At 38.9% G+C, this 21055-nt stretch overlaps 1 protein-coding gene across 4 annotated transcripts in view; it reads left to right on the forward strand.

The window, feature by feature from the left end:
• IFT80 (intraflagellar transport 80) overlaps positions 1–21055 on the forward strand; it is a 118771-nt gene that overhangs the window by 52139 nt on the left and 45577 nt on the right. For all 4 annotated transcript variants that reach the window (XM_072618603.1, XM_072618606.1, XM_072618605.1 and 1 more), the window contains 5 exons: positions 278–367; positions 1227–1364; positions 13883–14062; positions 16533–16651; positions 18458–18532. In XM_072618603.1, coding sequence (XP_072474704.1) covers positions 278–367; positions 1227–1364; positions 13883–14062; positions 16533–16651; positions 18458–18532 — 602 coding nt within the window. The remainder of the gene's footprint in view (positions 1–277; positions 368–1226; positions 1365–13882; positions 14063–16532; positions 16652–18457; positions 18533–21055) is intronic.

A 21055-nucleotide genomic window follows, 5' to 3' on the forward strand; every position in this document is an offset into this window, starting at 1 on the left:
GAGAAAGTGTGAGGCCTTTATGGTTTGTTTCCAGGGTACCGCTTCATGGGGGGTGCCTCGTGAATCAGGTGATAGCCTTTTAACCAGTGTAGACTATGGTGGGAATGGATGGAAGACCGAGCCAAGAGGACTATGGGTGGAAAGGAACAGGGGAGAGCTTTGTTCTTCTCCCTCTTTTTTCTTTTAGCTAGATGACTAATCTACTGCAAAATACCATTTTGGAAACTGTCCATCACCCTTTTCTTGAAGTTATAAATCTCTTTTTATTTTTTCATAGTGGAAAGCTCATGATGGAATTATTTTAAAAGTAGATTGGAACTCAGTCAATGACCTGATCTTGTCCGCTGGTGAAGACTGCAGATATAAGGTGTGTAACAATTACCTTCATCATAGGATTGGGAGTATTTAATGTATTAAAATAGTTAGCACGTGAAAACCTCCTTAAAGCCCCGAACTTTAACTATACCGTGTAACTTTAATGACTGTGTAAAACTCTGTTTCATGCTGTAACAAGTATTACCTTAGCAGCGCCTCTCAAAATGCCTAATTTATATTCACAATTTTATTGATGTAAAAAAATTGGCCTAATAAAATAGCAGCGTAATTACTGTTTCCATTTTTAGTTACTGTTTAAATCAGTACATTTGTGTTATTAAAGTCAAACCCACTGGGATAGTAAACATAAGGAAACCTTTAGCTTTTGACAAGAATAAATGTGTAGGGGATAAGACTGACTTTATGTATAATTAGAAGAAAAGTAATCAAAATAAAACACCATTGACAGAGTTCTTATTAAGTAAGAGAAATGGATGTTTTAAGCCGCAAGCTGAACATGAAGAAAAGAGATTATAGTCAAATTTAAAGAGGGTTTCTTTTCTTTCAAGATAGCTTTCATTCTTAATAACAGTTAAATTTATACGAAATACCTCTAATTCTTTATGCTTTTCCAACCTTTTTAGTAAAAGGATTTTGTTTTTTGTTGTCACAAAATGTTCCTATAGTTTTATCATTTGCACTTTTTTAAGCATTCTACAGAATGTAATTGGCTCCACCTGTCTATTTCTTCTATGTACTGTAAAATCCATTGTTAAATGAGTTTTATAGAAAGATAACATTGTTTCTAAAGCTTTACTTGATAGCGTATATAGGAAGAGTACTTAGATTTGTCGTGATGGAGGTGGTGGGGGGAGTCACTATGAACAAGCGGACTTTATTGCTTTTGACAGGTGTGGGATAGTTATGGCCGTCTGCTCTACAGCTCACAGCCTCATGAGCATCCTATTACCTCAGTTGCCTGGGCTCCGGATGGAGAATTATTTGCTGTGGGATCATTTCATACTTTACGCTTGTGTGATAAAACAGGGGTAAGTTACACTTCTGACAAACCACAGACATACTGTCACATACATTTCTTGATAATGCATAAAATATACAGAGCTTAAAACCATTTTTAGTGCATGCATCTGGTTGCATTTCTTAATTTAATGCTGTATTTAGTTCTAGACTTCATGGGACCATGTGAATTCTTTAAAGTTTTAGGAATGGTGAACATTCTTTAGTATTTGCCTTTCTGGAGAGATTTTACTTTGAACATGTCTAATTGTGAACGACGTCCTTAAGGGCCATTTTTCAAAGGCACTATTGTTCAAAATTCATGACTAGATCAATGTGTAAAATCCTTTTATTCCTTTAAAAATGTGTAATCCTATTTTTAGGCAGATCCTCCCACCTTCTTATTCTTTCATCTTATTTTTATTTATGCGTAATGTTTTCATTTTATATTCATTTCTGAATGCCCTACCAGTGAGCCCTGCTCTCTTAGAGTTTGTCTGTGAGTAACAATGTATGTAGTGCTCTGTGCTCCTAGTCCCCCACCTCTGCACTGAGGTGTATTGCTTCTACTCGTGTTCAAGATTGGCCTTAACTGAAGATAGCATTTGATTTCCTTTTTGTGGTTGCTGTTCTCTCCATTTATTTTTATTGTATATATTGTATATATCTCTTTCATCCTGCATCAATTCGAATGGCTTCTTATGGTAAAGAAAGATATTATAGTAAATTAATAAAATGGTTCATGCAAGTCTAAAGGACTTCTGGAATTTTAGGGTGGACTGTGTGAGAATTTTTCTGCACAAACAGCCTCCTTTCACACAAGTTCCAGTAAGCTTCTGAACAAGTCGGCTCCATGGCATGTGCTGAATTATAAAATCTCATTACCCTTGGGGAGTCAGGGTAGGCCTAGCAGCAGCAGCAGCCTTTACCCTGCCCCCCAGCTGGGTGACCCCACACCACTTACTGGACCTTGCTTTTGTGTAGGACTCCTCCCTGTTATCTATGTGATTGTTTGGTCCAGGTTCTTGTGGTCCTGAGCTAGGTCCTGGGACAGGTGCTGGGGATCCAAAGATAGAAGTAAAAAATGGTCCTTTCCTAGGACCATGCTGCTATCCTACAGCCTGGTGGGGCCCTGGCCTAAGGCCTTGGGTCTGTTAGAGAGTCTGGATAAGCATGACTTCAGAGGAGATAGGAAAGGTGATGGTTTTGTGCAGCTCTGTCTCACGCCCAAGTCACGATGTGCCCCAGTAATGTCGAGAAGGAAGGACAAGCATCCACCAGTATGGGGCAGAACCTGGCCATCATGAGGCCATGACTAATGCTGCATTTGCAGCAGGTCACCAGGAGACATCACCAGCTCACTCAGGGAGTTCTTCCATTTCAAACTGGTTGTGTCAAGTCCTCTTTTTTGAAAACACCTCTCAGGGTTGTTGTGAGGATCAAATGAGAAAATAATGGTAAAGTGCTTAACACAGTGCCAGGCACATAGTACCCACTACCCAGATGTTGGCTATCTTCATCATCATCATTTAACCAGCTTTGCTTGGGCCCAAGGGATGCTTGTGTAAGTGGATTTTATTGAAATTCTTATGTAACCACAGAAGTTTGACATCATACCTGCTTTACCTTGCCCCGATATTACGTAAGAGTTATAATGGTTAAAGGAAGTTACAGTAATTTATTAATTAGCCTCTAAAGATATTTCTTTTTATGCAGTTTTTGTTACCCTTAAACGTTTAACATAGACATTTCCAAAAGAATTAGCCCTCCTACTACTTGGAGAAGAGAGGAGGCCAGATCATTTAGAATAAGTCACTTAGCATCAAAGGATTTGAAAAAAATCAGGCTGACCTTAGCAGTCAACTCAGACACCTTTATTTTGTCCATTGTATGTAAAAAGCTGAATCAGCAAATTGTCTGACTGGGAACTGTCAGGAAGCTTTGTCCTCCCGTCGAGAATATAGTAGTTGAAGACATTTAATTCAATTAGATACTATATTTTGTAAATTAATAATAATTTTTTAATTTGTTTTCAGTGTTCTACAATCACTTCCATATATCTTACATTGTTTTTCCTCTCTCTTCCCCCTTCTCCCCTGCCTCCTCACTTCCTCCCTGAGATGGCATACCGTTTTATGTAGGTTCTACACATACATTCCTATTAAATACGTTTTAACTTAGTCACTGTAAATTAATACTAATAAGGACTTTGTACATGCAGGATTTCATAAAAATGTTTTTTAACTTTTTTTATTTTTTAATGTGTAAAAATTCAGCTCATCAGAAATGTACTGCTCAGTTTGGAGAGTAGGATGAAACTCTGAAAATGTTAGGGTTGTATAACCTCTGAAGAATAAAAGTAATACTTGATACATAAAGGAAATTTACATGCAAAGTACTGAAATTGTAAACTATAACTTAATTTCCTGTTCTGTGATTATGATGCATTAAAGTAATTTGAGAGAAAACAGTTATATACAATATTACTTCATTGGGTATTTGCTTCAAAATGGGAAGATATTAATTTTCTTTGTAATTAACTTTACACTGTGTTCCTAGAGTTCAAATGTAACACAGAGATTTTTAGGCACATGATCTAATTACAGAAGAAGAACAAATCATTAAGCATATTTCTACACTCCTTACGTTGGGTCAAATAAACCATAGCTGACACTTTGGAAAGAATTATGCTAGTTGGGTTCAGAATCAAAAAGCTTTCAAATTAAATCAGTGGTGTTAAAAATTATGTTAATTTGTTTAATCTACTGTTTGTCAGTAGATTATGCCTCTTTTCCCTCAGACTAACAGAGTGTTTGAAGTTCACAAAGCTTGCACGTGCTGAGCTCCATGGAGTCTTTCAGGGGTGAGCTATATAGAGTTCACACATGTAGGGGGTTGAGGTGACGTCTCTGTCGCATTTGGCACTGGGGACCAACCCACCTGGTTGTTGATCCTCTTTTCTCACCTCCACACCTTGTCATTGCTTGCCTCTCATTGAGGAAGGTTCTCTGTCCTTATCTACCATCTCCCTGCTTCCTGGGCTTCCTTTATGACTCAACTCAAAGCCCACCTTCTGCAGGAGGAGGTCTCCCTGGTCTCTTCTCCAACCACTCCCATCACCATCCATTTACACACTCAGCTTCTTAAGTACACTGTTACTTGCATGTTTTTTCCCCAGGTTTGAGAGATCCTTAGAATGAGTAGCGAGGTGTGTCTACTGGAAGAGATGCAAAAACTTAAGTCAGCTTTCTTGCAGGAGTCTGAATGGAGCCATCCAGGGGAGTGCAGGGCACTAGGGTGGCCCCAGTGCTAGGTCCCAATGGTTTCTCTGTGGTGGTAGGCACCTTGGGGGCTGGACCTTTGTGTCCCTGAATCAGCAGTACTCCTTAACTCCTCACTGATGGAGTTCTGTTTCTTAGCTAGCGTTCCCTGTGCCTCTCCAGTTCTGAGCAGTGGCTTCATATCCTCTCGGTTGCCTTAGCCTGACTCTTTCCAGGTGCTTAATGCCATGAAGCCCTCTTCTTTTTTCTCTCTTCTCTTTCCTTTGGTATTCTCCATCTCATTCATTCCCACAGTGTCAACTTTGATGTCGAGATGGACAGTTCTCAAATTCCTGTCTTCAAACCTACATTTCACACTGCCTGCCGACATTTCCCTTTGGAAATCCAGTGGCAGCTCCAACTCAGATTATCCAAAATGGAATTTTTCTTCCATTGTAAATAAAACCTGCTCTTTTCTGAAACTCCTCTATTTCAATCAGTGAAACCACCATTTTCCTTTGTTCAAAACCTGGGCTTCATCATGGTTTCTTCTTCCTCTCACCTACATTGAATAAGTTTCCAAACCTGTAGATTTTTACTTACTTATATTCTTAAAGTACTGATAATTTTATCAATGTTTTGTATCCTTTGCCAACCCATCACTAATACTGTCCCCTCCCAAGTACGGGCAGAAAGTTTGATGAGTTGATATGACATATTTCTGGTGATGCACCTCTCCATTCCTAGCTAGACTGGTCCCTTAGATGACCTGTATTCAGCCTTATGTTTGTGAGCTCTGCCAGAGCCTGGCACCTGCTAATATAGTGTTTGCTAAGTGACCCCTACCCTCCTTTCCCAGACACTAGGGCAGCTCTCCAGCAGAAGTTCAGGGCTACTCCTGCCCTCTTTGTTTCTCATATGCACCCCTTTCTTTGGATTGCTCCTTGTGGTGCCTTCTTGTAGGCCATCCTCCCACTCACATGGACGATCTGAGGAGCCAGGTTGTGCTGCGGCCTTCCAGCCTGTCCTGCTAGATGGATTTTCTCATGCCAATGTGATCATGTTACCCCAGGGCTCAGAATGGTTCCTTATCTGCTTGGCGTTGGATTTGGTGCTGCCCTTGCTTTGTAGCCCCTCTCCTCACAAGACAGCTTTGCAGACTTTGGAGAGTCCCTCTGTGCTGTGGCTTATGCTGTTCATTCTCCTCCTCTCCCTACCCTGACTTCTCAGTCAGGAAGGAGTTTATCTCCCCCCTTGGATCATGCACAGCTCTTGGTACTGCTCATTGTGTGGAGAATGTCTTATGGGATAAACACCCTTCCTGTTGGAGGAGGCGGTAGGAAGAGGTCAGAACCGAGAGGAGGGAGGCTTTCTGTGTCTGTGGCTCCTGCTGCCTGATTAAAAATTCTCTGCCTTCCTGTCGAGGTACTCCATTGGATTCCATTGCTCCATTGGCTTCATTGTCATTGGATTTATCCAGGGCTCCGTTGGATTCATCGTGAACTCCTGAGAGCAGCGACTATGTCATTGTTCTTTTTTGATGTCGCAGCCCCCAGAACAATGCCCTCTGTGTACCTCACAATTTCTGTGTGATCCTGGGCAAGTCCTTTAACCTCTAAGTACCCACCCAGTTCTCTAGAACTGCATGTGTTAGAGAAGAATCACTCATCTGGACACTCTCTAGCACCTCCCCCTCAAAGGGCATCTTCCATTGAACTGAATATGTCTCCTGGGCCCTCTTTGGAAAGGGAAGCGAGGGCTGCAAACAGTGAATGGTGGTAACATTGCCCCCACATTGTGGATGGGTCACAAAAGTGAATGTTTTAAAAACTATTCCTTAAATTGTTGATAATTTATCACTGAAAATAAAGGGACTTTGAAACTTAGTGATGTTTAGCCTTTGTTTATGAATTCATGCTGTCCTGTTATAGTTAATCCCTAAAGCAAGTCCAGCCCTACACATAAACTAGAGAGATACCATTTGTAAAGTTTGAACAATTCCTTTAAAATTCTTTTTTAATGAGTTAGCATTTATTTAGTAAGCATTTCTTATATTTACTTTTTAACTTAGTTCTCTGGTGATGGCTACTCTGCCAATCCTTTGCGACCCCTTAGTTTAGAGAGTGGGGAAGGAAGAAGGAATAGCAGTGGTTTAAGGTAGAGAAACTGTGGTTATCCCTCCATATTTGCAGGTTTTATATTTGAGTTTTGGTGATTTGATGGTTGGCCATTAATAATTAAATGGTAATTTTTTGAAATTTGTGGCATATTTTGGAAAATCACAGATGATATGTGTATGTAAGGAAAACAAAAAAGTTAGAAGTGCATAAATACTGTATATTATTAATCTATACTACCATAAGTATGCATACACATATTTATTATCAGCAGTTAAATTTTGTTTAAAAATTTCAGTGCACTCAAAAACTGTGCAGGGCTGCACCATCTCTTTGGAGACAACTCCCTCTTTTGTCTCTCCACTGTCCAGACGCAGCCGTGTGATGCTTTTTGTTAGGAGAAGGAAATCTGTGAAGCAGCTGCTGCAGCTGTGCAGACTTTGCATAGTGTGCAAGATACTGATCTCTCTTGACTAGAAACGGCCACCTTTTTATGGGTGCAGTGTGCTGTATTACTTGTTTTGTTTGTTACATATGTTCAGAATGATTAAAAATAAAGGTTCCGGGTGAGGCCTACGCCTCTAACCCCCACTTTTACAGTCATCGAGGGATGGAGTTTTCCTTTCCTAAATGTGACCTAATCTATGGCAAGGATTTCTTCGTTCCTTTTTCTGTTACAGAGAACCGCATTTCCCCTCTTTCAGTGTGATTGTAAACTTCTAGAAAGGTGAAGTTGTATTTCTCTTTCTGTCGTCTGCATTACATTAGGCATACTAACTAGTTCTGAAACCCCTAATCCGATTAAAATGCTTTTGATTTTAATTTTAAATTGATCCAGGTCTTTGGTGAAAGTATTTATTCCTGAATGTATTCGCTTCTGCATTTAGTTTCATTGGGTTTCCCCCTCTCTGACGACAGTGTCCTTAGTCTAGGCCTGCATGCTCATGCTTTCTTGCCCTCTGTGCCTTTGTTCATGCCACAAATGTCCTGCCCTGCCTTCTTCACCTAGTCTATTAGAAGTACTCTTCTAACTGTACTTGACTATACCCATTGTTGGCCGGTCAGTTCATTCACAGCTGGCCTGCATTCCATGGTCTTTGATCATACCTGTCATGCTGATGTGCAGCCTTGAGTTCATACCCATTGTTGGTTTCCTCTGCTTTTGTTTCCAACCCATAATGCGTTACTAGAAAAGGGTGTAACCCCCTACCCTCAAACAAACTATGGAAACCTAGCCCACCATGCCTGCATCCAATCGGATCTCAAGTATTTGCTGTTAATTGGCATGACCCTTGTCTCATTCTGTTAGACGTCCATAGAGGTCTCGTTTGGAATCCTCCCCACCCAAATCACCTTGTGTTTGTTTATTTTGTGTACAATAGATGTGCTCATGTGCTTTCCCTCGTTGGGAGGTCTTTGAGAGCAGACTTCTGTTTCCTTTGTCTTTGTACCCCTAGCACCAAGCGATGTGCACAGCCTAATGCAGACCACCAGACTACAGGGCTAATCAGCTAGGACCATGGAAGTGACTGTAGAAGTGATGTAGTCTAATTCGCATCATTGTACAGGTGGGAAGGCTTATGCCTAGAAAGAGGAAATGTCTTACAAAAGAGTAACAAACAGCAGAGTTGGTATTAGAGCCTAGGTCTTCAGACCCAAATTCGGGGCTTGTTCTGCTTCTCACAGGGCCTTCTCTCCCCACTCTCCTCTTTTAATCTGTAGATCACACCATCCTGTAAACTTCACAGTACCTGGTATTCTGAGGCTTTAACTGACCTGGCCTGTGGTTTGCTAAAGTGGTCAGCAGGTGGTGCCAAAGAATTGAAGGCTTTACTTTTTGATCTTTTGTCCCCATGGCCCTTAGGTATCTCCTTGCTGTTCTGGTGAATTCTTTCCAGAGCTTTGGATGACAGGCAAAGGTTAGGAAGAAAGAGCCAACTATGTCATGATGGAGTTGGACTTGAGATGGTTGAGATGGCAGTGGCTCGTGTATTAGAAACCATAATTATAAATAGCTCCTCCTGCTGGATTTTGAAATTACTGATGTTTATGTAAATAGGTATTCAGTTTTTAAATGTCAGCAAATTACTTTGTTTTATTTCTGGATTTGGTCTCTCTATATAACTTGTATGGATGTTACTGATACCTGCATTATATGTACTTTATCCTGAGATAACTACACAATTTATAAAAACCTTAGATAAGAAGGAAAACAGCTGTATAAATTAATTTGCAGGACACAACAAAATTAAGACTTTCTTCTGCTTTGTTTTAAATTATTTTCCTGGAATAAATGTTATAAGCTAAATTCAACTTATAATTATATTCATTTTATAATTAGCTGCAAATAGATTTATGCCACTTTTAAAGGTGGTGTGAAAGGAGTAGCAGAGGAATGAAATTTGTATTGTTAAGTTTGGGAAAACAGAAATTTCTTGTTAAGTGAACAGGTTTTGGAAATTGTCAAGTTTAGTGACTTCAGAGGGGAACAAATGAAAAAATGAACAAAACCCTTTTTGGAAGCTTGCCTCTTGCTTCCTTCAAAGCAGAAAAAGACCTGGTCTTCTCCTTTGAGCAGATCAGATGCCTTCATTAAGACTTCTTAATGGGAAACACAGCCTGGTACAATGGAAAGGGGGCCTTGTTGGTATTAAGTCAAGGTTTTGTTATTATTCAGTCATGGCCAACTCATTGTGACCCTATTTGGAGTTTTCTTGGCACAGATACTAGAGAAGTTTGCCATTGCTTTCTCCAGCTCATTTTACAGATGAGGAAACTGAGACAAACAAGGTTCAGTGACTTGATCAGGGTCTCACAGTTGAAAAGTGTCTGAGGCCAAATTTGAACTCAGGAAGATGCGCCTTCCTGACCTCAGGCCTGGTTCTCTGTGCACTATGGCACCACCTAGCTGTCCTTGCAGATATTTGTACCCATTTATTAATCTAAATCTCATTTTATAAACTAGCTCTTTCCCCAAATTGGTTTGCTGACTTTCACCGATTTGGTTATCTGTTTTGGAGGCTGAGTTCAGGGCAGGCTTTACATACTGCCGGAACAAAGTCCCCCTTCCTCAAAGATCTCCTTGATGTTCTCTTAAGGATATTTGTGGGCTTGAAATTCTACCATTAGAGAAGCATTCCTATGAACCCATTGCAAACTTATTATTACTTTGAGTGAAAGAATAGCTTCTAGTGACTGTTAATTCAGGTATTAATTCACCTTTGTTTTAATTAGTTTATTGAAGCTTTTCTAAACGCCTGGCCAGTTATGAGCAAATGTTGGTAGGCCAGGTGAAGAGAGGTTGGAGTTCAGGAAGTGCAGAGCTGGAGGGTGAGGCTGACATAGCTAAAGAGGAGGATGGAAATGTATAAAATTCTGAATGTAGGAAAGTGTACTAAGAAGGAGGACTCCAAAGGGAAGAGGGGAAGGTGCTGGGATGGTTGTCTAGGGGACTGAGTGTGCATAACACAAGCCAAATGTTACTCTTGAAAGAGCTCTTGAGACTAAAAAAGAAAAACAGCTGTCGCCTTCTTTGATGAATGATACTTTCGTATCCAAAGGCCAAATTAATTGTTGCTAGTAGAGATCATATTGCAAATAGAGATCTCTTTTATAATAATTATTCTTATGCTTTTTTCTGTATCATTAATTGTCTTCTATTTATTGATTAAATAAGTATGAAAGTTTTTTATAAAACATGATTTGTATTTTATGAAGTATATTATAATTTGATTTATTTTTTCACATTTTAAATTCTAGAAGTGATGCTTGCCAGAAATACATGGTTCTAGAATAGGAAAGTTACAGTGATGAAATTAAAAAATTATATCATCACAAATGAAAGAAATAAAGCTATAGTAAAAGAAGCATTCAGTTAAGAAAAATATCTCTGCTAAAGGTCTAATTCTCAAGATATATAGGCAATTAATGCCATTAAGAGTCATTCCTCCATAGATTGGTGGTCCATGGATTTTTAAAAGCTGTTCTCAAATTGAGAATTGCAAACTATCAACTACCATCTGAAAGATGGGGATGTTGTCAAATGAAAGGTTTCATCTCATACCTAGAAAATTGGCAAAGATGACTTAAGATGGGAATAGCCGATATTGGAGGGGTTGTACAAACACAGGCACACTAATATGCTGTTATTGGAGCTGTGAATGGGACAGTTGGGAATTGTGGGAGATAAAGTGCCTGAAATGTCAACATTCAGATATCTCATTGTTATGAGATTACAGACAGAAAGGTCACATATACATCAAAATATTGATAGCAGCCATTTTTATGTTAGCAAGGAACTGGAAAAAGTAGTTGCATATCAGTTAGGGAATGACTGAATAAATTGTGTAATGGAAATGGAATGGAATATTGCAGGGCTGTGAGAAATGATCACTATGAAGAGCTCAGACAAATAGAAAAATGTTTATTAGAATTATATAAAGTTAAAGTAAGCAAAACCATGAAAACAGTATTTATGATGACTACAATATAGGTATAAAAAGAATAAGAAACCAAATCTTAACACCTTTATTAAGTATATATGTACCAAATGGCATAGTACCTTTAGCTTTTAAAGGAAAAACTAGCAGAATTGCAAAAATGCATTGGTATAAGAGACTTTAACATTCTTTTCTCAGAGCTGGATAAATCTAATAAAAAAGTAAAAAAGAATTAGATTTAAAAAATTGATGGAAATTTCATATTTGAAAGATTTGTGGTGACCAACACAGGAATTAAAAATATACATGTTTCTTATCCTTATATGGTACCTTTACAAAAAGTGAATCATGTGAGGGAATAAAGAAATCATACATAAATGTAAAAATAAGAAAGACATTCCTTTATAGATGATAACACACTAAAATGCTAATCAATAATGAAATATTAGCAAATAGAGACTAAGTAATATTAAAAAATGAGTGGATCAAAGGAACATCATAGAAATAATATATAATTATGAAGAGAATGATAAGAATGAGACAACGTACCCAGAATTATACAGCGTAGTTAAAACAGGCCTGACAGGAAAATTTATGTCTCAAAAAACATATTAACAAAATAGAAAAAAAAGTGGGTCCATGAACATACAATTAAGAACTAAGAAAGTAAACAAAATTAATACATACAAGTGAAGAAACCGTGAAAATTTTGAAAGTAGATAAAATTAAAAATAAAAAGACTATAGATAGAACTGACCAAACTAAGAAGTAGTTTTTTCAAGAGACCAAGGATTTTTATAAATTATTACCTGCACTGATCCAAAAAGAGCGAGGGGAATTTTAATCTACAAAAATTGGACAAGATAAATTTACAGTAGGGAGGAAATGAAGAAAATTTTACTACTCAATATAAAGGAGATACTTTAATAGCACTATGTAAAATAATAGTTCATTTGCAGGAACAAAAAGCTCCAGAATCTCAAAGGAAGTAATGAAGGAAAAAACAGAGGAACTGAAGGGGCAAAGAATTTTATTATATTATAAAGCAGTAATCATCCAAACCATCTGATACTGTTTTAAAAATAGGCAAGGTGACCAGTGGAACAGACCAGCAGAGCAGTTCATACACACCAGGCTTTGACTCAGTTGACAATTCCTAATGGCAAAGTTGCCTCAATTGATAGGGTCGTAGATTTGGAATTGCAGAAGCCTCTAGAAATTGTCTAGTTCAAACCCCTCATTTTGCAGAGGAAACTGAGAGGGAGTGGAACACCCCAAATCCTGGGGAATTACTAGCAAGGTGGGGGCTGGGTCTTCTGCCTTCAGACTCTCCCTACTCTTGTAGTTTGGGAGTGAAGGAAGAGATCTCTAAATCAGTCACATTGATGTACTTAATGGTAAGAGGGGTGGTAACCTGACTTGGAGGAGAGAAAGCTGCTCCTAGAGTCAGGAAAACCTGGGGTCAAGCCATGTCTCTGTCACATATTGTCTAGACAACCTTGAGAGCCCCTGACTCAGTGCCCCGGGTCCCCTCTAGGATGGGAGAAATGACAAAACTGTCTCCAGTGGAAGACCAGGGAGCCTCTACAGTTATTCCTTACACCAACCAGCGATGTCACAGATTCTGACAAATACAGTCACAAACAACACAGGCAGAGCTGCAAAAGTGAGATGAATGGAGGAATACTCGAGAACAGAGTTTTTTGTGTGAGTCATTGATATTCAGCAAGGACTGTAGAGAGGAAACGTAGGCTCGGGTTTTTTAATTGTGTGTCATGAGCCCTTTTGGCAGCCTGATGAAACCTACTGACCCCATAGAATAGTGATGGCGTTACAGAGGAAATGGCCAGAAACCCTGAGGGGCTTTCTTTTTAGATCCTTTTTTTTTTCTAAAGAGGCCATTCTTTTCCTCATTTTTTATTAAACCTTAATCCCTGAATGGGTGCTGCCTCAGTCAAACTGAGACCAGTTGTCCTAACCCATATCTGGCCACTGGACCCGGATGATTGTGGAGGAGAAAGTGAGGCTGGTGACTGCCTCACTGAAATCCAGTTCACTTGCATGTCACGGCATCATCTCCCTGCTGTCACGATTCTCTTTGGGCACAAAGGGCTGAGAGCTGGAGCTATACCAGAGGCAGCCCTGGAGTTGTCCCCAAGGGGCAGGCCTTGTGCAGAGCTGCGCTGACTCTCCCCATTGTTCGCCTCTCCCTTGCCCCCTCTCAAAGGGCCAGTCCTTCTGCATTTATTGTATAAATGTGGGGTGTTTGTCTGGGACCTTACTGTATTCCCCAGTGGATCTGTGTCTCCGGTACCTGATTGCTGCTTGATAAAGTGTTGTTGATTCAATCTATCAGTTGTGTGTCGTTGGTCTTCCATTTTCCACTTCACACAGCCTTAGCCTGAACTAAAAGTACTAAAGCAGGAATTAAAGGAATTTAGAAAAGCACAATATTTTAAAATTAATATCAATGGGTTGTTTTTACTGTAGAAACTGGGTTCCTTTGAGCAATATCGTAATTTGTTATTGACAGTACTTTCCTTTTCTTTCACATTCTTGAGCATGTACTGTTTTCTTTTTACACTCTTTCATTTTAGTACTTTACCAACATGATTTTTTTAAATAAAATGACGCCAAGGTAAAGACATTGTCGTTACTTGGATTATTTTCTTGACATCCTTGACACATAGCGGGACTTTAACTAATAGAATTTCTCTTGTTTTGTGTTCCCAAGTGGTCCTATGCTTTAGAGAAGCCAAATACTGGCAGCATATTTAATATTGCTTGGTCGATCGATGGCACTCAGATCGCTGGAGCTTGTGGAAATGGACAAGTCGTGTTTGCCCATGTGGTGGAACAGCGTTGGGAGTGGAAGAACTTTGAAGTGACCTTAACTAAAAGAAGGACCATGCAAGTATGCATTCGTCATTGCTTGGAATGGCTGGCTTCCAGATTCTAGAACTGTTCTGAGAAGTGTCTTTACACTGAAATACATCAGAACTTGGGTCAGTGTAATGACCAGTAATGACTGAAGGACAGCGTCGTCCTCGAGGCCCTTGAGGGAGGGTTCAGTCTCCTCTCTGCAGCATTGTGATGGTGATGTGCAGTCTTTAGGAAGGGACATTGGTGTTTAAAAAAAGTGTTTGCAAAACATTTATCTTATGAAGGTGATTGGTATAGTTTACAGAATAGACTGGTTTCAGAAAAATTCAATGAAATTTTTATACAGATGATTATATTTTTAATGTACTTTACTTGCACATTGAACATAGGTTTTTTTTTACAAAGATTTAATTTATACATAATTATATCCTTTTTTTAAAACTATGTTTATGTTTACCAATCATTGCATTTTCATAATGAGAGTGACACTACTTGTACATTATCCATATGAACGAATGACTAACCTACTCTGCCTGCTTTCCTACCCCTGCCCCACATTGAGCTCTGCTTACCTAGCCCTTCAAAGTACTTGTCCACTACAGCACCTTGCTTTGGTGGGTAAGGCACAGTGAACATTCTCTGCCCCTTGAAGGGCTCCCTGGTCCAAAATTAATTGTCTCCTACCTTCTCCATTCAGAACTCTCATTTCCTCAGTATCAGCTATACTTCACTCCTCAATGGAGAGAAAAGTATAGAAATTAATTAAAACCAGGTTATCAATAACTGATAGCTTTTTGAACTTTCTACACATACTTTGGATTTTACAAAAGTATGCATGTTAATCAAAATCTCTAATTGGTGGAATTTCTGACCACAAACCAAAATAAAGAAAAAAATCTAAGGCAAGAAGTTTTTGACTAAGAGAGCAATTTGGAGACATTTTTGTCCAGCAGTGTATTTTGCCCCAAAGTCTAGGTTTTCTAGCTTCTTCCCTTCTGCCATGGATTGTCTGAATGTTATGTATTGGGGGACAGAGAAAGCCCTGAAGGGCAGGGGCTCTCAGTCTTTTGTAGAATAGAATTGCATGCATTCCTTTAAGCTTGGGGCTAGCAGGAGAGCCCCAGTTCTGGGAGAGTGGCTTCATGGACGAAGCTCCCTTTTGCAGTCAGGTTTTTTCCCCTCCATTTAAAACATCAACTGTAAAGAATTTTTTTATAGTTAAAAGGTCCTGCCTTGCAAATAGTAGGTTGCTTTAAAAGTGTTTGCTGAGTCAAATTGAACTGCTGATTAAAGTTATTCATAAATAAACTGAAGTTGGTACTTTTATCACTAATTTCCAACTGTTACCAATCATGACCCATCCAACCCCAGTTTTCATTTTGTTGAATATAGGCAGCCCTGAATCTTCCTGGGTCTGTGGAATCCTGTCTGTGTCTCAGACTTGAAGCTATCTCTGACCAGTGTTAAAACCCCTGACAGCCGCTGTTCTGTTACAGGCTTTTGTTTTCAGCCTTTTTGTGTGATGAACCCCTGGGGCAGTCTGATGAAACTGTGAACCCCTTCTCTGAGTAACATTTTTTAAATGCATAAAATAAAATAGAAATATGGAAGATGGCAAAGGAAGACCTTCGAGGTTTGCGAAAATAAAGATGTAATCTTTTTTTCACGTTCAAATTCATGTTACCTGAAACATGTCCATAGTTAAGAACTCCTGCTTTCAGAAAGCCTAGATAACCACAGTTTGGTCACCCCAACACTCTCACAATCTAAGATCCTAACCTTCCTCAGTCCCTTGGGACAAGGAAGAAACCTGTGTGGTTTAGGCAGTTTAGCCAGAGATTGTGGCCTGTGGCTGGATTGAATCTTTGTTAGTGTTCTCTCCCAATCAGTAACATTTACTTTAAAAGAAGGATCTATCCCTCTTCCTTTGTGGATTTGGCTTCCACGTGGTCACTGATTAATTTCTTATCTCCTTGCTAATAATTCCAATTGGCATCCCTCTCAAACCTTTTCATTTTTAAAGGACTTATACTGTTTTTTCCAGAAAACACCATTTTAAACACATGGAAGCAGAATTTGGTGTGCTTTCAAAAAAGCAATATAATGTGACTTCTTCATAATACCAGAATTCCCAGGCTCATGTGTCAGATTTCTTTGATAACATCCCAAAGTATAAGTTGGCTTTTTTCTGCAGTGGCACTACTTTGGGAATGCTTTCCCCCTTAAGATCAAGGATGACTTCTAGCTTAGGCTTTGGCTACACATCATTACGCCTGGATAGTTTTTCACTTTCCTGTGTTCTTATTGCTTGGTTTTTATTTCTCATTCCCTATTGAAGTTCCTTATGTTCTTAGAAGGTGATGTTCACAGTTTATTATGGTCATTTAGAGTTTTTCCTTGTCTTCCAATTTGATACAGAACTTTCCTAATTAAATATTACTTGCACATTTGATGTACACTATATGTTCTTTAATGAGATTTGTTTTGTTTTACCCACTTAGGTTCGGAATGTTCTTAATGATGCAGTGGATTTGTTGGAATTCCGTGACAGGGTCATCAAAGCCTCTTTGAACTATGGACACTTAGTTGTTTCAACATCTCTTCAGTGTTATGTATTCTCGTAAGCATCTTGAATTTCTGAATAATTTAAAGTTTTATTTTACTATGTAAATTTGTACTAATAAACTTCATCTTAAACATAGTTTAGTTGTGAGATGAATGAAAAGTCCAAGAGGCAGAGTTTCTGGATAATTAATAAACAACTTATTAATTAAGCTAGCAAATAATTAATAAATTGGTAGTCATTGGTTTATCTCAGTAACCAAAGACAAACAAACCATTGAAATGATTGAATGCTTAACTTCCTTTGGCAAAGTGGGTGTCCTTGATAGTCAGAGATCCACCCTCAATTGGTGAACAGTCAGAAAGGAGGTGGACATATGAATGAGCAGGCGGCCAAAAGTCTTCAGCTTCTCCTGCTGAGAGCTTGACTTGACCATGAGACTCAGCTGCCTCCACTTATCTGGACACTCAAATTGAATGATGGGCCAGAATTTACCTAGATTAGATTCTCTTTTACACTTTGGTCAGAAGTTGAGTGGAGTGCCCCAGGACAGAGGAGAATGTTCCCAGGGTTCATGTCAGCCCCATCCTTCAGAGGCTGCCTTGACCTACAAGGTTAGGGCTTTGAATGAGGAAGCAAAAAGAGAAAGAACCCTGGATCCTGATATTAATCATTGGGTATTAATAATCATTCCTCTCATTTGCCATTACTTTTTTTACACTTATGACATCATTGTCATTATTATAAAAATCTTAATATTTTTATAAATTGAAAAAAAGTGACTAGCCTTTTTCCTAGAGCTGAGTGTTACCCAAAGCAGTAAATGTAATCTATTATCAGAACCAATAGATAAGTGCTATGACCACATGAAATCTGGCCTTTGTTGTTTAATGATAAATGTGTGTCTTGTGTCAGCAAGCCTGCTACTCTTCTAGGGATGCAACTTGGGTAATCTTGGCCACCTGGAAACTGATGAAAGAAATAGCAATTTAGTAAAGGAGGAGAGAAACGAAGATAACTTCCATGTGACTTGTGTCTCTAGCCCCTGGTGTTCACCTTTTCCCTTTCTCCTCACATTGAGGAAGAAGCAAATTGGCAGTGAAACTTGAGTTCCCATGAGATGGCATCTAGGGACTCGTAACTGCTCGGGACACAGTCAGAGCCGTGTAAGGAGACAAAAAGTGCTCCTGAAAGCAGCCATCCCCTTGGTGGCTTGGAGCCGAGCTTTCTGACTCCAGCCTTCTGCTCTTCTCATCCTGCTACTTTTTCTTCAATAACTAATGCTTTAGTGCCTGCTGTATTCCAGGCTCTACCATAGGCATGCTCTGAAGTCAGGAAGCTCTGAGTGTATTCAGGGCTGGGGGAGGGTCATCATGCTTGCAGATTATTTATTTAAAAATAGCTTGTGGACCCATGTTCTGACTTATTCTTACCACCCATAACATGCCAAGATGGAAACTCTTCTTTTGAACATAGGTTAGGTGACATCACCAAAGAGTCTTAATAGGAACACATTGTAAAATTGTGCTGTACAAAGTATAGATTAAATGAAGGTACTCATTGCCCTTCAGAAATTTAGACTGAAAACCTCTTAGATCATCCTCATTTTACTATGGATTTCACAAGGCTAGTTGTTCTCTAAGACTGGAATTGAAGCCCATTTAAAAAAGGAAATACCAATGTGCAACCAAAAGCACTGCATTTTAAAATTGTACTGTTGAAATAACCTATTACTTCAACATGCCAGAAAGAGTTTTATGTATAAAATGTATGCTTACATAAAACATCTAAGTGAAGTATTTCATTGTTACTTATTTTCTGTTTTTGAAATGTTAACAAACATATGTTTTATTTCTCTTTCAGTACAAAGAACTGGAATACACCACTTATTTTTGACCTGAAAGAAGGAACTGTTAGCTTAATTCTGCAGGCTGAAAGGTAGCTTATTTATTTTAATATTTTGTCATTCAGATTTAGGTTAAAATATGTATGTTCTCAGCATTCTTCTCACACAGAGTGGTTCTTTAGTACTAGAACCCAATAAAAAACAACATACAGTTTTAAGAGTCTTAATTAAATTTCACTCACTGCTCTGTGAATATTTTCCCTTATTGAGTATGGTACAGCTTTCCTAGCAGAATGTGTTTTTAAAAAGGAAGATGAGTTTCTCAGAACTATTTGCCTTTGCTTTTGACAACTTGCATTAGAAACAAGAATGATTTCATTTAGTTAGTTATTTATTTTGGTAAAAACTTAAAATAACGTACTATGAAACAGAAAATGCACAGAATAAGCAATTGTATTTTACTCTAAACTATATATAGTATTGTTTTGATTTATTTGCTTTCAAAAAAATCCTAATTTGGGATCTCTATAGCTTTAAAACACCAAACTTGGAAATAGAAGGAAAAATATTTTTCTTCAGGTACGAGTTTTCTCAAACCAGAAAATATACTTTTTGTATTGCTTCTGTGTTTTATAATGTAGCCTCTAATTTACATAGCATTCCAAAAGCCCTGTCTCACATGAATCCATTATTATTCTTAAACAATATATGCTCAGTACATCTATTTTTCAACGAGTCGGAGGCCAAGTACGAGAGCACCCCTATTACCTGGGGCTTATCAACGACCTTAGACTGTTGTGACAAAGGCCTCTTCATGCCTAAACTTGCTCTCATGCAGCCCTTGCTTCAAAGTCACATCTTTGATTTCTGAAATTCTTAATAGACTTGGCTACCAGATTTTCCCTCCTGTACTTATATGGAAAGCAACAGTCTAGAAGAAAAGGATTGTGAGGAATTTCTAGAGGATAGCATGGTCTATTTTTTACCATAGGGAATTATCTTGACAAAGATATGATAGGGAAGTGCAGGATAAGTTCGTGAAAAAGGGAGCAATTTGGTTTCATAGAAGTTTACTAGAAATAGCACAAGAGGCTAGAAAGGAGGGATAGACCCAAATTGTTGAATGAGCTCTCTGTAATACATTTTATATCTGCTAAATGGGATTAAAATAACAAAATAAGCTTCATTTATCTGGAAATTTTACTTATGTGGAAGTGATGATGAATTCAGTTCAAGTTAATAAACACAGAAGCAAAAATGAAACTTTTTGTCTTTAAAGACTTTGTCTTGTACTGAGTTGATAATTAAGTTGTGACTGTAACCAATGCATAGAACTCTTGTGTTTGTGAACTCTTATTCAAAAGTGATTAATTGAATAGTCTGCAACATGCCTGTATTTGTACTATTGTTAGAGTTTTGTACAGAAATTGATTTCCTTGTTGTGGGATGACATACTGATTATATCAAACCTCAGAAGACTTTGTCAGTGACATCCACAATTACTCAAAAAAGATGAACAATACATACAGAAAATACAAAATGGATGAAAAATCCCTTTTATTCAGACCATGACATGTAGTTGGAAGTTAATTCATTGAGGTAAGAGTATATCAATACATATATGTGGAACATTCACCCCAAGGTGGCAGTTTAGGCTTAAAAAAGGAAAAAGAGCGTGCTAGATTTCATTTAAGAAAATGAACAATAGAAGCTGAAATGAGGAGGAGCCAAGTTGGTGGAGTACATGCTGGAATCCATCTGAGCTCTCCCAACATTCCCCTCCAAACTACTTTAAAGTAACGCCTTATATCAGATTTTGGAGTGGCAGAGCCATTTGTCCGTTTTTCCAGACTAAGACAACTTAGGAGTTTTACAGGAGAGTTCTTTAACAGCAGAGTGGGTGCAGGCTTGGAGTATGGCAGGAACACCTGTGATGGGCTTTGGAGGTGGCAGTGATAGCAGCAGGAGCAGCTGTGGAAGCTCTCAGCCCAGAGATGGTAAGGTGGCCTGACACCTGTTCAGACATGGGCCCTGATACTGGTGCAGCTGGTGCTGGTGGGCGACTCTCTTGCCCACAATCATCTCTGAGTCACAGCTCTACAGCAGAGAGGAGCATTTGTGATGAGGCACAAGGGAGCAGGGGTTCTGGTCACAGTTCCCAGGCCAAGAGGAGCACTAGCACTTGGCAGCTGCCAGTGAGCAGGGGGCTCTTTCTAAGTCAAGACCAGAATGCAGAGCCACACCTCTCCCTAGATCACACCACCTTGGAAGCACTGAACACTTGTAGGCCCCCAGAACCGGCTCTGAACGCGGCAGTGTAGAAAAGCCCGACATTTGGGACAGTGCCTCCTCACCCAGATGAGTAGAACCTGGCTATAACAGAAAGCTTAAAGTTGAGAAATAGGCTGGAAAAATGAGCAAACAGCAAAAAGCTGCTTAGAAGAAGACAATGATGTGAAAACAGCCACAAGCATTCCCCCCCTTCCCCCAATCTGCCTCCTAAGAAAGCCCAACAAGAATTCCTGGAAGTGTTAAAGAAGGAGATGAGCGGTAGAGGAAAAACTGGGAAAAGAAATGAGAGTGATGCAAGAAAATTGTGGAAAGAGGACGAACAA

The sequence above is a fragment of the Notamacropus eugenii genome, chromosome 6 (assembly GCF_028372415.1).
Source record: "Notamacropus eugenii isolate mMacEug1 chromosome 6, mMacEug1.pri_v2, whole genome shotgun sequence".
NCBI classification, from domain to species: Eukaryota; Metazoa; Chordata; class Mammalia; order Diprotodontia; family Macropodidae; genus Notamacropus; species Notamacropus eugenii.